Genomic DNA, 14,520 nt, shown 5'->3' with positions numbered 1-14,520 from the left:
CCTTCATCAGGCAATCAAAGGAGACAGAGACAGAGACCCACATTGGAACACCAGACTGAAATCTCAAGGTCCAAATCAGGAGCAGAAGGAGAGAGAGCACGAGCTAGGAACTCAAGACCGCGAAAGGTGCACCCACACACTGAGACAATGGGGATGTTCTATCGGGAACTCACCAAGGCCAGCTGGCCTGGGTCTGAAAAAGCATGGGATAAAACCGGACTCTCTGAACATAGCGGACAATGAGGACTACTGAGAACTCAAGAACAATGGCAATGGGTTTTTGATCCTACTGCACGTACTGGCTTTGTGGGAGCCTAGGCAGTTTGGATGCTCACCTTACTAGACCTGGATGAAGGTGGGTGGTCCTTGGACTTCCCACAGGGCAGGGAACTCTGATTGCTCTGCGGGCTGAGGACGAAGGGGGACTTGTTGGGGGAGGGAGAGGGAAATGGGAGGCGGTGGCAGGGAGGAGGCAGAAATCTTAAATATATACATACATACATACATACATACATACATACATACATAGTTGTTATAAAAAAAAATCCAGAGAGTTGTCAGCAAAGGCTCTAATTCTTTCACAGGCATCATTTGCATAAACAAAAAAACAAAAAACAGGCAAGCAAACAAACACTGACTCCTAATTTCATCCACAGGAATGCAGAAGGATCTCGGCCTTTGTTGTACATCTTTCTCCCTAACTCTGGGGTCTCTGCATGTAGGAAGATTTAGCACTCAGAATATTTGTCTAAAACCTAGTGGTACCCAAACTATCTCAACCCACTTCAGAGCTGAAGGCACAAAGACAAGATTCACTGCAGCATCTCAACCAGCTTTTGTAGTGCACCGTTCCAGCCCCCTAAAAGGCACCCAGGAGTCTCCCGTCTCTATATCCTGAAGCAACAGTTCACGTAAAATCCAAAAACAGCAGAGCCTCACAGACAGAAAGCATAGCTTTATTGATGGCAGAGTGAGATCACCATCTAGCAAGGGCAAGCACCTCTTGGGAACTGTTTGCCCCTTAATAACAAGGACTTTTGTGGAGCAGCTTGCTCAACCAGGACTTAAATAATGATCAACCAGACCATACACATTCTAATCATGCCTGCCTCTCACCCATGGCTCCAGCTCGCCCTCTATTTAATCCTAAAACTTAAAGCACTAATATTCTACTTTCCCTGAATACACTGTTGATTAAATCCTTCCCTGATTTTCAACATTAATATTGCTGACTTGCTTTGAGGTAAGCACCTGGACTAAACCCAGGAAGCCCTGGCCTGGGGCCCTGGTTATAATGCTGTTTCTCCTAGCCCGGCGGTGATTGATGATGCACACCTTTAACCCCAGCAACTGGGAGGCAGAGGCAAGCAGATCTCCAGGATCGAGGCCAGCCTGGTCTACTGAGTGAGTTTCAGGACAGCCAGAAATACACAGAGAAGCCCTAGAGAAAATTCTGCTCCTCCAGCTGTCAGGAAAAGTCATCACTTCTCAAGGTCTTCCACCGTTCCAACATATTCATATCCCCTGCAGTTATACAAGCTCTCTGATCTTGCCCCCTCCCATCATGCCTTGGTGTGCTCTTCTGACTCTACACTCACCAGCCATGCCTGTCAAAGGTATGTATTATTGGTGGGTCTCTGGCCAGGAATATACCTTCCGCTACATTTCTATATCCTTCCAAGTCTAGGTTAACATTATCTTTATGATGTGACCCACTCCCACCTCGCTGACTAACTCAGAGCACACTCCTGCCCTCCCACCCCACTTCTGAACATCACGGCAGTTACTGCCATTAAAATTCAATTCACTGTTCTCCTTTACTGCACTGTAGAGTTCCCTGAACTGTTGGTGCCCCCCAGAGCAGGGAATTTTTTCACCTGTTCATTTCACTGATTCACCCCAAAGTTGGAGACTGACAAATAGCACATAAATGTCATTGAATACATTAATAAATTAATGAATATGCAACTTGTTCCGTGAGCAGCAGGGAACTACTGAAAACTATTGAACAAATGCGCTTTAGGAGTTTGACTAGGGTGACTGAGTCCTTGAAAGATCTCAGCCTGCCTCAGTCGCTGCGGGCACACTGAGTCTCTGACAACGGGCATCTTGGAACTGAATGTTAAGAAAGGATGTGTCCCAAAGAGAGGTCTCCAAGATTTCAGTCTTTCAGAGACGGAAAATAACTTCTTGGCAGTCAAGCAAGTAAAAAGAGTAGGTATCAGGAACGCATAGTGGCACCTAGAGAGCAGGTAGCGAGAAGTGAGGTCACGGCATCAGAGTCACACCCCAGCATGTGCTCACTCCAGCTTTCCGGCAGCCATATTTCTCACACACAAGAACCAATCCCCTGTACGCAGAGAGGACATGCCTTCCCCTAGCTCACACAATGATTCCTCCACAGGGCTCCCACAGTGCTAAGCAGCAGGAACTGAGGCTACCTCCAGCTCTCCGTGAGCACATTTGCGGGTATGTCCATTATTCTTGCCAGGGAACACTCTGGCCAAGGTGGAGAGTGTCATCCTGTGGCTTATCTATGAACCAGACTGGAGAAAACAAATGTGTTACCACCCACGTACACACAGCCCCCAATTGTATACACAGTGTTTGTAACACATTCTGCAAGCTGAAGGAGACTGTTGTTTTTGAAATTCACCTTTTGTCTTACGTTTTTAGCATTTGAATTTAAATGGAGCATTCGTGCACAACAGGTAGCCAATGACAGTCATATTCTTGGGTTCAGCTCTTTCAACAAAACAAATACTTTAGAAGCATTTTGTAATGTTGAAAATGTCCAAAGGAAAAACTACCATTGCTTTGAAAAGATAGAAAAGCTTTTATTTTTACAAAAAAAGGGGGGGTTAATATTCAGGAGGATGCCTATATGTTTTTCTTTGGGTTCTCCTTATTTAGCTTCTCTAGGATCACTAATTATAGGCTCAATGTCCTTGGTTTATGGCTAGAAACCAAATATGAGTGAGTACATCCCATGTTCCTCTTTTTGGGTCTGGCTTACCTCACTCAGGATAGTGTTTTCTATTTCCATCCATTTGCATGCAAAATTCAAGAAGCCTTCAGCAAGCGATGAAAGGAGACAGAGACCCACATTGGAGCACAGGACTGAAATCTCAAGGTCCAAATCAGGAACAGAAGGAGAGAGAGCACGAGCAAGGAACTCAGGACCGCGAGGGGTGCACCCACACACTGAGACAATGGGGATGTTCTATCGGGAACTCACCAAGACCAGCTGGCCTGGGTCTGGAAAAGCCTGGGATAAAACCGGACTCTCTGAACATAGCGGACAATGAGGACTACTGAGAACTCAAGAACAATGGCAATGGGTTTCTGATCCTACTGCACGCACTGGCTTTGTGGGAGCCTAGGCAGTTTGGATGCTCAACTTACTAGACCTCAATGGAGTTGGGGTTCCTTGGACTTCCCACAGGACAGGGAACCCTGATTGCTTTTCGGGCTGGGGGGAGACTTAATTGGGGGAGGGGGAGGGAAATGGGAGGCGGTGGCGGGGAAGAGACAGAAATCTTTAATAAATAAATAAATTTAAAAAGGGGGGGGGATTGTTTGTCTTATCAACCATTCGCCTAGTTTGGCAATCCCTCAGTGGAAATGGGAACTTGGTCTCTCTCTGTCCCTGACCTTTGCTCTCTCTACCACACTAAGATGCCCCAAAACACACTTAATTGAGTTGCCTTCTGGCCCTATCCAGACTTCATCCTACCACCAAAGGCAAGCATCTCATAATGCCACTGTCATCAACAATGTACTGATGAGTTATAATAGCTGAGGCATATCGCAATGCAGAAAGGAGAGACAAAAACAATCAAGTGACTTGTTCTCAAAGGACCCACCAATCAGCTGGAGAAAACGCCCGACCTCAGAGGTCAGGTTACAGCAGCCGTTGTGGGCAGCGTCATTGAAAGACAAGTATCTGGTTTGTTCTCAGAACTAGACTCACATGTAATTATCCCTCTAACGACCTTAGGCTCACCCCTCAATTCCTCCGGTGCTTTCAAGGGAGCCTCTAAGAGTCCCAGCAGATGCAGTGGACACACGGGGAGAGCAAACAACCCACAAGTTTTGTGACCCAGGAGCAGGTGCTTATGAGAACAGCCTCCATCCCAGGGAAGGAAGGAAGCAAGGCCGTTTCCGCAGCCTTCAGCAGAGTCATTCATCTGCCTTGGCTCACACTGTGCTCTGACACACTCAGGTGTGTTAGTGAACGCCTGAGTTCACCGAACCTCTGCAACCTGGAATCTGCGCTCTATCTGCTAAGCGCGCTCTGCCTGGCTCAGCTAATACTGCCCAGCTTCTCCTCCAAGTCGTCTCGCCAGCTGATTGAGCTTTAAACAGTACTTCCTGTTATTACAGCTTATTTGCCAAATGACACAACTTAACTTCCACACGATCCCAGATTGCGCACGGTACACCCAAGACAGAGGGCCTCGTGTGACTCTTAACCACCCTAAAAAGTACAAGGCACCCGGCCTATTTTTCAAGGATTTAGGCCAAAGAAAGAATCACCTTCCTCTGTTTCCCCAGGAATGAGAAAATAGAGCTGGGAGGCAGACATGCACAGTCTTCCTGGCTGGGGTTCATCAACTTTGTTATGACTTTGTTGAAAGCTAGAGATGTCCGATAATCAGGTTTAAAACTGCACTTAATTACATTAAGGGCCCTCTGAGTTTGTAGAGGGCTCTATTTCCAGGAATCAGCTGCAGATGCAAGCATCAGCAAATATATAAAATAGGAGGCATATGAGCGAATGTACTCAAGCACGTGCATACACACACACACACACACACACACACACACACGTTTGCTTCATCCCTACATTATCTGCTCTACCTAATGCAATGTCTATATATCCCTCCAGTCACATGGATTCAGTATAGTACAGGGCACAAAACTAATTCATGTTTTGCTTGGGAAACTGCCTGGAATTTTCTGTTCAAAGACTTTCATTCTGTGTATAGAATCAGTTAAAACCGAGGATAGACTATAGAGCTCAATCATTGCATTCTGCCTAAATAATTCAAATATATATTTTTTAAAAAGAGAATCTTAAGAAATTAAAAGCAGGAACAGCCATTTTAAGGTCATACTTTGAAACAGCAGTAGAGAAACTCAAAGATTTTTTTTTCTTTATTCTGTTCTCTAAGTGCAGAATTCCTCTCCTGGTAGGTAGACACTAGAGAAAAAGGTAGCTGACCACCGCTACTCACAAGTCACTGGTGTGGCATGGGTAGGGAGCTGCTTGTGCCTGGGTCGTTGGCTCCACGGCTTCCTGTCCAGTCTGTACTGCAATGATGGCTCTCTCGATTATGTCTTGCAGTGGGACAAAAATGTAGTTATACTTGAACCCATCAGCTGGTAGATTCTGAGGATGAAACTTCCAGGAAGGATATTTTATCAAGTCTGTCCTCATACTGTATAAGACGTTGGTCCGGATTGTATATGTGACATGAGGTGGCAATTTACGACGTGCTGATCTGATGTGTCTGTGTCCCAAAGAACTGTTGAATATGACACCTGGTAGCAGGAAAGAAAAAAAAAGTGTCATGCAACTCATAGATGTGACACACAAGATGGGCAAGATAATGGGCATAACCTGGGATTCTGCACAGCCTCCCATGCCTGCAGTGGTGAATGCAACCCCAGGAGGGCAATCAGACAAGATACTCTGTTCTATCGGCAATGGAAGCAAGACCCTGTAATTCACAGCCCAAGGTACCTTTCCAATTTAAAAAAAAAGACGATAAATATTGTGGTATCACCAACACAAAGACTTTATTCATTTCACATTTTGAATAGACCTGTAAAATGACTCAGAGCTGATCAGATAACCAAGCATTATCTCCCTGGAGCCACAAGTCCAGCCAGCTGCACAGAATCTCTGTCGTCCATAACTTCTGTCTGGAAGCTTAAATGTAAGATGTTCTCTATGGCCTAGATTCTCTGTATTTAATGGAGAACTATTACTGTAAGAGGAATTGTGTTCCCTCAAAATGCAAACTCCTGGAGATCAGAATGTGATCACCTTAGGAGAGGGCATTTTTGTGTGTGTGTGTGTGTGTGTGTGTGTGTGTGTGTGTGTGTGTGTATAATTCACATGCATTTGTGTGAGTAGGTGTGCTTAATACATACACGTGTGTGAATGCATGTGCATGCATGTGGATGCCAAAGGAAGACATCAGGTGTCCTTTCTCACCATCACTCTCCTATTCCCTTGAGACAGGGTCTCTCACTGAACCTGAAGTTCTGCTGGCAGCCACAAAGCTCCAGCAATGCTGTCCCTGCGGCCTTAACACTGTGGTTCAGTCTTATGTATATAGCCACAGCTGTTTTGTTTATATTTTTGTTTTCAGTATGGGTGCTGTGGATTTGAACTGAGGTCCTCAAGTTGCACAACAAAATCATTCCTTATCCACTGAGCCAGCCATCTACCCACCCATGAGGATGGTACCTTGAAAGGAGTTGTCATGTTAAAATCATGCTCTCAGAATAGGCCAACATGATCATATCCTTATGATAAGGACAAATTTGGCAGATAAGGGAAGAGATTATATAGAGGCTTCAAAAGGAGACATGCATCCATTAGCAAATACATGTGCACTGGATACCCTTCCCTAACAGCCATCAAAGAAAACCAACGGGCACCTTAATTTTCTCCTTCTAGTCTACAAAACTTTAATGCAACAAGTTTTGGCTGGGTCTCCCAGACTGAACTTAATAGCATTTTGTTACAGCATCGCTGTGTCTCCAGCAAATTCATCTTAAATCTCAATGAACTCAGTGAAGTTGGAGACATGCTCTAGCAGAAGCATATGTACTGAGCTTGTACAAGGTCCTGGCTTGAATCCATAGCACCAATCAACAAAGTAATAATCCAATATTTGCTCAAAAAGAACATCGCACTTATGCTGAATAAATGTACAAGCGATAATAGACTCCAACTAGCCATTGTCATTTTTCTTTCCTACTTCAGAGCATCAAGATACTGTGATAGAAATAAAAGTGATAGAGGGAGTCTGAGTACATTGCTCCTGGTGTAAGGTTTTACCATGAAGTGAAATCAGAACGGTAAAAATAGACAGGGCAGGTAGTGGTGCCCTAGGGACTGTGAACAGCTGCCTGTCGTTACAGCGTGGGGAGCATCTTTTCACTAGCTCGGTGCATGCACCTCTGCTCCATTTTATGGTTCATCTAGAAAATACTTCTTCCTGAATCCACTTGAGATGTGCTTAGGGAGATAAGACAAAATGACCACCTCCTGGAGCTGGTGCTTTGGTGAGGACATATTTCTGCCAAGTACTTACTGGCCAAGAAACTATTCTGCTGCATGAGTTCATGTGCCGTGGTCTCCAGGGCGCCAACAGTCTCCACTGCCTGGAATCGGTCCAACACCACGCAGGAAGAGAGATTGGCCAAGATACCGCCCAAAAACTGGAAGTGTCCAGCCCCCTCATGGTTAAACATCTGGTCCAGAGTCTGTCCTGGGGACAGCAAACAAATCAGACATATCAACTTCTCTCTATAGCTTGCTGTTTATCCAGTGGGTCTTCCATAATTGAACATAAATACGAATGCTTAACTAAAAAATAGCTCAAAAGAGTCCAGTTTTGTTCATACACAAAATTAAGTATTTACCAATAGCAAACTCAGCTTTATACATATATATGTTTATAAATACATATAAGTACTCTATAAATATATATAAATAAACTATATAGCACACAAAAATATATTCTCTGTATTACTGATACATCAAATGGGGAAAAATCAAGTAAACTGTGATTTTCATGAAGGCTCTTACCTAATCAATAGATGAATTTTTGATGGATTCATAATATGATGGCTCTATTGGGCAAAGTTGAAAAGTAGGAGGAGGGGTCTTTGCAGGAAGTATGTCACCAGGGCATGTCCTTTGCCCTGACTTCTTCCTGTATGACTTTTTTTTCTACTTCCTGCTGCCATGATTTAAGATGTTGTGCTATACCCCTTCCATCATGATGGACTGACACCTCTGAAACCCTGAGCCAAATAAAGTGTTCCTTGACTAGGCTGTTTACAACACGTAGTTTTTTCACGAGCAAGCATTGATACTTTTTGTTAACTCTGAAGACAAAATGACATTATTTTTAAATGGTATTAAAAGCATTGCAACAATGATGGCCATAAGCTTCCCTTAATTATAGAATAATAATCATCAGTCCTAAAGCTCCACAGAGGGAATTCCTGCTTAGAATAAGGGTCCACTTGTTACAAAAAAAAAAAAATCCTAGTTAGAGTAATTGGACAGCATTCTTTTTAGAATAGACTTTTTAGAAATAAGGGCTGGGAAGATAGCTCAAGTACATTGTAAGCATGAGGACCTACCTGAGTTTAGATCTCCAACACCTATTTCAAAAAGTTGGATGTGTCCATACAAACCTGTCACCTCCTTGTTGAGGGCAGGCAGATATGAGGTGAAGGCAAGCAGGGCTAGGTCAGTCTAGCCAAAGAGCAACCAGCTCCAGGTTCAGTGACAGACCCTGTCTCCAGGGAATAAGGCAGAGAGCAACGGTGACGGATATCAAATGGCTTTCTCCAGGCTATGGATGTGAGCATGGGACTGTTAGTCTAAGCAGAAATTCCCTCTGTGGTCCTTTAGGCCTGAGAATTACCATTCTATAATTCAGAGAAGTTTATTGTCTTCTTTCTTGCAACATTTTTACCTCCATTTAAAAAAATATTTCATTTTATCTTTAGAGTTAGAAATTATCAAACATTGCTTGTTGTGACAAAATTCTTGATATAACAGCCTAGCCGAGGAACACTTTATCTGGCTCTATACACATGGTGTTCACACACATTAAATAAACAAACAATCAGAATAAAAATCTTCACTATGGCTTCAAACAACAAGCAGTGCAGGAAAGACTTGAATGTCTGAGATCAGATGGGTACTCAGGACTCCTGCCGGTAAGAATCACTAAGACCTAAGAAACCTAAAGCAAGAGAGGACCTGGGTTCAGTCCCCAGTACTGGCATGGTGGCTCACCACCATCAGGAAACTCCAATTCCGGCAGCTCGTATGTCCTCTTCTGAATTCAAGCAATAGGTACACGAGTGGTGAACATACATGCATGCAGACAAAACTCTCACACACACACAATTCCAAAAAAAATCTAAAAGAAATAATTTTTTGAAAGGACTGAGAGGTTATTTATCCAGAGATCCCATGGGGCTTAGACCTCACCGGCTTCCAAAGACATGGACTCTAATAAACACCCATTTTTAAATTCAGACTCTTCCCTACTCCAGTGGAGTTTCTCCTCCAGAGGAGAGCAGGCCATAATGGGATTAAGAGAATGTCACCCCACCTCAGCTCTCTGCCGAAATAAAGGCAATAAATGGTCTGCTGAAGGTAATTCTGTCTGGAGATATAAATTTATCTCTACTACTTTCACTATTAAATACCTAGTCATCAATGAAAAATACTTAATAGTCATAGAGATAAGGCAGAGAAATAAAATTAAAGAGAAAAAATAAAGACCAACAAAAGATGAACTGTGTAGTTAATAACAGGGAATTAAAACATAATTAGGCACAATTTTGTTGGAAATAGCCTGGCAATAAAAAAGGTAGAAACTGTGCAAAAAGATATAAGTGAAAAATACAACAATTGAAATAAATTCATGGAAGATGACAACTAGCTGATCAGCATAAAAAAAATCACAAAATAAAGCTGACTGGTCCAATAAAACCACAACTAGGAAATCTTACATCATTGGTTTTCATCCTGAAAATCACTGTATAAAATCATGGGACCAAGCTAGGCAAGCTACGTATGGGTGACAGCTGTACAGCTTGATCTACTTGTGGGACCCTTAAGATTGGGAGCAGGGTCTGTCCCGAATGCTTTGGCTGGCTTTGGGGAACCTATTCCTCACTCTGGGTTGCCTTGCTCAGCCTTAAGACAAGGGGAGGAGCTTAGTCCTACCCCAATTTGCCATGCCCTGCTTTGTTGATACCCACGGGAGGCCTGCCCTTTCTGAACAGAAACAGAGGAGGAGTGGATTGGAAGGTAGGTGGCAGAGTGAGGTGGGGAGAAGAAATACGAGGAGAAGAGGGAGGGGAAATTACTGTCAGGATGTTAAATAAATAAATAAATAATTTTATTTAATAAAAAATATTAGCTTCAGGCTGGTATGTAGTAGCTACAAGATTTTTTTTTTGCTACAAGATTTTTATAAGTGGATTTGGGCCCCATCCCTAAACTACTCCCTTGAGGATGTGTACAAAGTTTCCCAAATATAAAATTCTTGTGTACTGAGCATTTTATGTAAGAGATATTCAACCTACCCTTACCACTTTGGAAAACAGTACCTCCACCAAATATGTTTCAATAAACGTATTATACCTGATGAAATGCTTTCCTTTCTCTAGTCTGCTGCAACCAGAGAACGTCAGGCGTGAACAAATTTGGGGCTTATCTACTTTAAGCCCTTCATGTTAAGATAGTGAAAGAGAAATTGGGAGTGTACAGGTCAGTTTGGTAATGTCACCAGCAACAGCACGGCCGATGAGGTAGGAGCCAAGCACTCCGTCATGGACGGATGTATCCACCCAAACCATCAGCGCCCTTACCATATGTTTGCAGATCTTCCGTGAGCTTGTCCACATCAATATCCAAGTGGCTCTCTACAAAGCTTCTTATGAATTTGTTTCTCAGGGCATCCTAAAGGAAAGAAAGGAAACTTAGTAGAAATGATGGCATCACACCTTCTTAGTCAATTAATACTTATTAAACTTACACAAAATTTGATGACACAGGAGAAAGAAACACAAAATGGATCCACTTTAAAAGAAGTTTTCAGACATGTTCTGGTGAGGTTTTTGTCAACTTGACACAAGCTAGAGCAATAATCTGAGAAGAGGGAGCCTCAGCTGAGAAAATGCCCCCATCAGACTGGCCTGTGGGCTAGTCTTTGTGGCATTTTCTTGATCAATGACTGGTGTGAGAGGGGCCCAGCTCACTGTAGTGCCATCCCTGGGCTGGTGGTCCTGATGTCAGGAAGCAGCGTTCCTCCATGACTTCTGCTTTGAATTCCTGTTTCCAGGTCCCTGCCTTAAGTCCCTGCCTAACCCTTTCTTCCCCATGCTGCTTTTCTGCACGGTATTTTACCACAGCAATAGAAACCCTAACTAAGGCAAGACATCCTAATAAGTAACAAGTCAGCATCTGATACAGTCTTAAGCCTTGAAAAATAAAGACAATGATTATAAAAATTATAATTGCAATGGTACTTTAATATCAAAAATGATGGGCAAGTTTTCCTGACAAAGCCATGATTCTTTCCCATAATTCCTCCTCTACACCACCTTTCTGCGGACCAGTTGTGTACAAAGAGGTGGTGGTTACACAGAAGGACTTCAGCCTCTCCCAGACCCTCTCTGGGGGCCGACATGCAAAGTCATGCCTTCAAAAGCAGCTTGGGCCTTGCCCTTCTCTCATGGTTTCAATGTTGCCTCACCTGTCAACGGTTTTGCTGTGGAGAGCTCTCCAGAATCAATCTGCCTTAATAAAATTCTGCATTTTAATTTTTGCAATGGGCATGTGTGTACTCCTTGAGTGAGCATGGGAGAAGAGGATCATACCTATCCATTGTGGCTCCTAAGCCCACAATGTGAACTGTTTTTTCAGTGATTAACATGTAGGTCAACCATGAACAAAATATGGGCAAATAAAAGATTTTCAAGTTATGATTTCATAGATGCCCAAAAGTTACTAGACAATCTGCCTGAGTTATCATTTTACAAGGAACAGTTCTTGGACTCTGAGGAAATGGCTCTAGTTTAAACCATAATCTTTCAATATTAGAGTCTTTTTATTTTTACTCACATATGTTAATTATAAATAATAATGGGTTTCATTGAGACATCACCATTTACATATATAATAAATTTTATTGTATTTATGTCCTATTACCTTATCACATTGCCCTCCCACTCCTGCTGAATCCCTTCTTCCCAACTAATCCCTTTTGTTTTTATCTAGTGTTTTGGTTTCATTTTGTTTTTTCTGTTTTGAGTAACCTGTACAGTATTGAAAAATGATAAAATAATAAACTTCTAAATGGAAAGAATGTAAACTATTTAAAAAGCATTAAATTTAATAAAAATTTTAAAATATCAGTATTTAGTAAATTATTAATTTTCCATAGAGCTAATCTGCATGGGAGAAATACTGAAAATTCAAAAAGATTTTTTAGACATATACAATCTGTTGACAGTCGACTGGGAACTCATTTATGCTTCAAACTAGCTAAATATTTATAGGGCTAGCCCAATATCTCAGTCAGATGACAGCAGGAGGTTCCCAGCCCTTGGTCACACATACCTGCAACTGGTTGAACATTTGTCCATTTCCACTTCCCTGGAAAAGTCTGGATAGCTTCAGAAGTGTTTCCGATAAAATTTTTATCTTATCCACAAAGGAAAAAGTATAATTAGCCTGTAATGCAGAGCACATGAAGACGTGTCTTAATTGTTATGTCAAGAAAGTCCTTTATCAGCTGGAACAAGGGAGCAAACATCATGTGTGGCATGCATCATAGGAGCAGAGCTTGCAGCAAAGTGCCCAACGCCCTCTAAGGAGCCCTAGCTCTCAGACCTGTCTTCTAGATCTTTCTGTCGTATCATGCCCAACACTCACTACTGTATCCCCTGAGGTTAGGCCCACTGGCGTGCAGAGCAAATGTCTTCATACTTACTTAGCAAAATACATTTGCACATATCTCCTCCTACTCCGAAATATGTCCTCAACTAATAGCCGTAAGTTTGTTTTCCAACACCAGTAGAGATTAAATGTTATTCCTTTATTGCTGCTGGCAGAATGCATTCCTACACTATTCTTCAAAAATAATTTGATGTTGTAAAATCATGCACAGTAACAAACCCATAAAAATGTTCATACCTTCTTCCTCTCAGGATAAAGAGAATCTATCTAGAGAAAACTTAAACAAATGAAAAGTTGTATCCAAAAATGATGACAGTTGCAACAATTATATTTAATACTGAAAATGGTCTTTCATAATATCAAAAGAGCAACAAGGAAGGAAAGCTTGGGAGTCTTGTCATTTCTCCCAAGGGTCACTGGGAACCTCTCTTGGCAGCATGGGAAATAAAGAACATTCGCTGCAGCCAACCGTGGAAGCCTCAAACGCTTAATTTCAGTATTCAGGAAAAATACGGGCAGAGAGTGTTGTAAGCACTAAGCTAAATTAATACATTGCTGCTTTGGCAAAAGATGGAGTGCATACCAAAAAAGTCACACAGGCATGAAGAGGGAGGATGCATTATAAATGCAGATAATTTAGTGGATTATAAAAATTCTTAACTCTGATATAGGGAATACCTAAAGACACAGATAAATCCATATAAGTATGTGAATATACATAGATATAGATAGAAATTGATAACAAATTCAATAAATCAAGATATGCTAACTTATATATTACATCCTGACATTCCAAAACCCCAAAAATTTACCACAAATCCACTTCAAATAACAAATTATTTATATATGCTTTATTAATTTTTATCAAAATTTCATGCAAATAATTTTAAATTTTAAAATGTTATCATTAATCATATTTCCTTAAGTTTTAAGTATGTATTGCAGACAAGTGGTGTTGGTGCACACCTTTGATCCCAGCACTCGGGAGGCAGAGGCAGGCGGATCTCTGTGAGTTAGAGGCCAACCTGATCTACAAGAGGCAGTCCCAGGACAGGCACCAAAGCTACACAGAAAAACCCTGTGTTGAAAAACAACAACAAAAAAAAAAGTATTGCATAAATTACTTCATAGAAAATTAGAATACTATTAGATATGTACTGGGTATAGTCAAAGTCCAGATCTAAACACACTTGTTATCAAACTGAAAGGTAGAAGTTCATCATGCAACTAACACATAAATAAAATGATAAGGAAAGTCAGAAAGTGAGGTAATATCCTTGCTTCTCCCCAGCTCACTGGCCTTTACAGTGTGCTAAAATATTTTCTAATTTGAGAGAAGACAAGGTGGGGCATCACAGTAGTTGAGAGGGGTCAAAGGGTGGAAATGGAGGAAATCATATAATTATAATTTCAACAAATAAAAAAATTTTAAAATATATAAGTAAAAAACATAAAACAGAATATCTAAGAAAAAAAGAATAAAGAAATTGATCAAGATGAAAGGAAAACCTAAATGACTTACAGAAAGAACATTGAGAGATTCCTCAACATAAATAACAAAATGTGTAAATCTCTGAGAAGCCCAGTTCTCAGTTATTTAATATTTGCTGAATTATTGGGGTTCATCTAAGTCATCTAATGAGGCAATACATGCTGAATCCCAGTTTGCTTTCTGTTGCTGTGATTAACACCATGACCAAAAGCTACTTGGAGAGGAAAAGTTTTATTTGACTTCCAGGTTCCAGCCCATCTTTGAGGGATGCCTGGGCAGGAACTAAAGT

At 41.7% G+C, this 14,520-nt stretch overlaps 1 protein-coding gene across 1 annotated transcript in view; it reads right to left on the bottom strand.

Moving 5' to 3' along the window:
• Positions 1 to 14,520, bottom strand: part of Abca13 (ATP binding cassette subfamily A member 13) — a 408,645-nt gene that overhangs the window by 271,003 nt on the left and 123,122 nt on the right. The window contains exons 29-32 of the mRNA XM_075943386.1: positions 12,401 to 12,514; positions 10,648 to 10,738; positions 7,335 to 7,511; positions 5,241 to 5,547 (exon numbers count right to left, since the gene is read on the bottom strand). Coding sequence (XP_075799501.1) covers positions 5,241 to 5,547; positions 7,335 to 7,511; positions 10,648 to 10,738; positions 12,401 to 12,514 — 689 coding nt within the window. The remainder of the gene's footprint in view (positions 1 to 5,240; positions 5,548 to 7,334; positions 7,512 to 10,647; positions 10,739 to 12,400; positions 12,515 to 14,520) is intronic.

Source organism: Microtus pennsylvanicus, chromosome 12 (genome assembly GCF_037038515.1).
Source record: "Microtus pennsylvanicus isolate mMicPen1 chromosome 12, mMicPen1.hap1, whole genome shotgun sequence".
NCBI classification, from domain to species: Eukaryota; Metazoa; Chordata; class Mammalia; order Rodentia; family Cricetidae; genus Microtus; species Microtus pennsylvanicus.
Note: the sequence above shows the minus strand (reverse complement) of the source record. Positions and strands in the feature narration are given on the sequence as shown.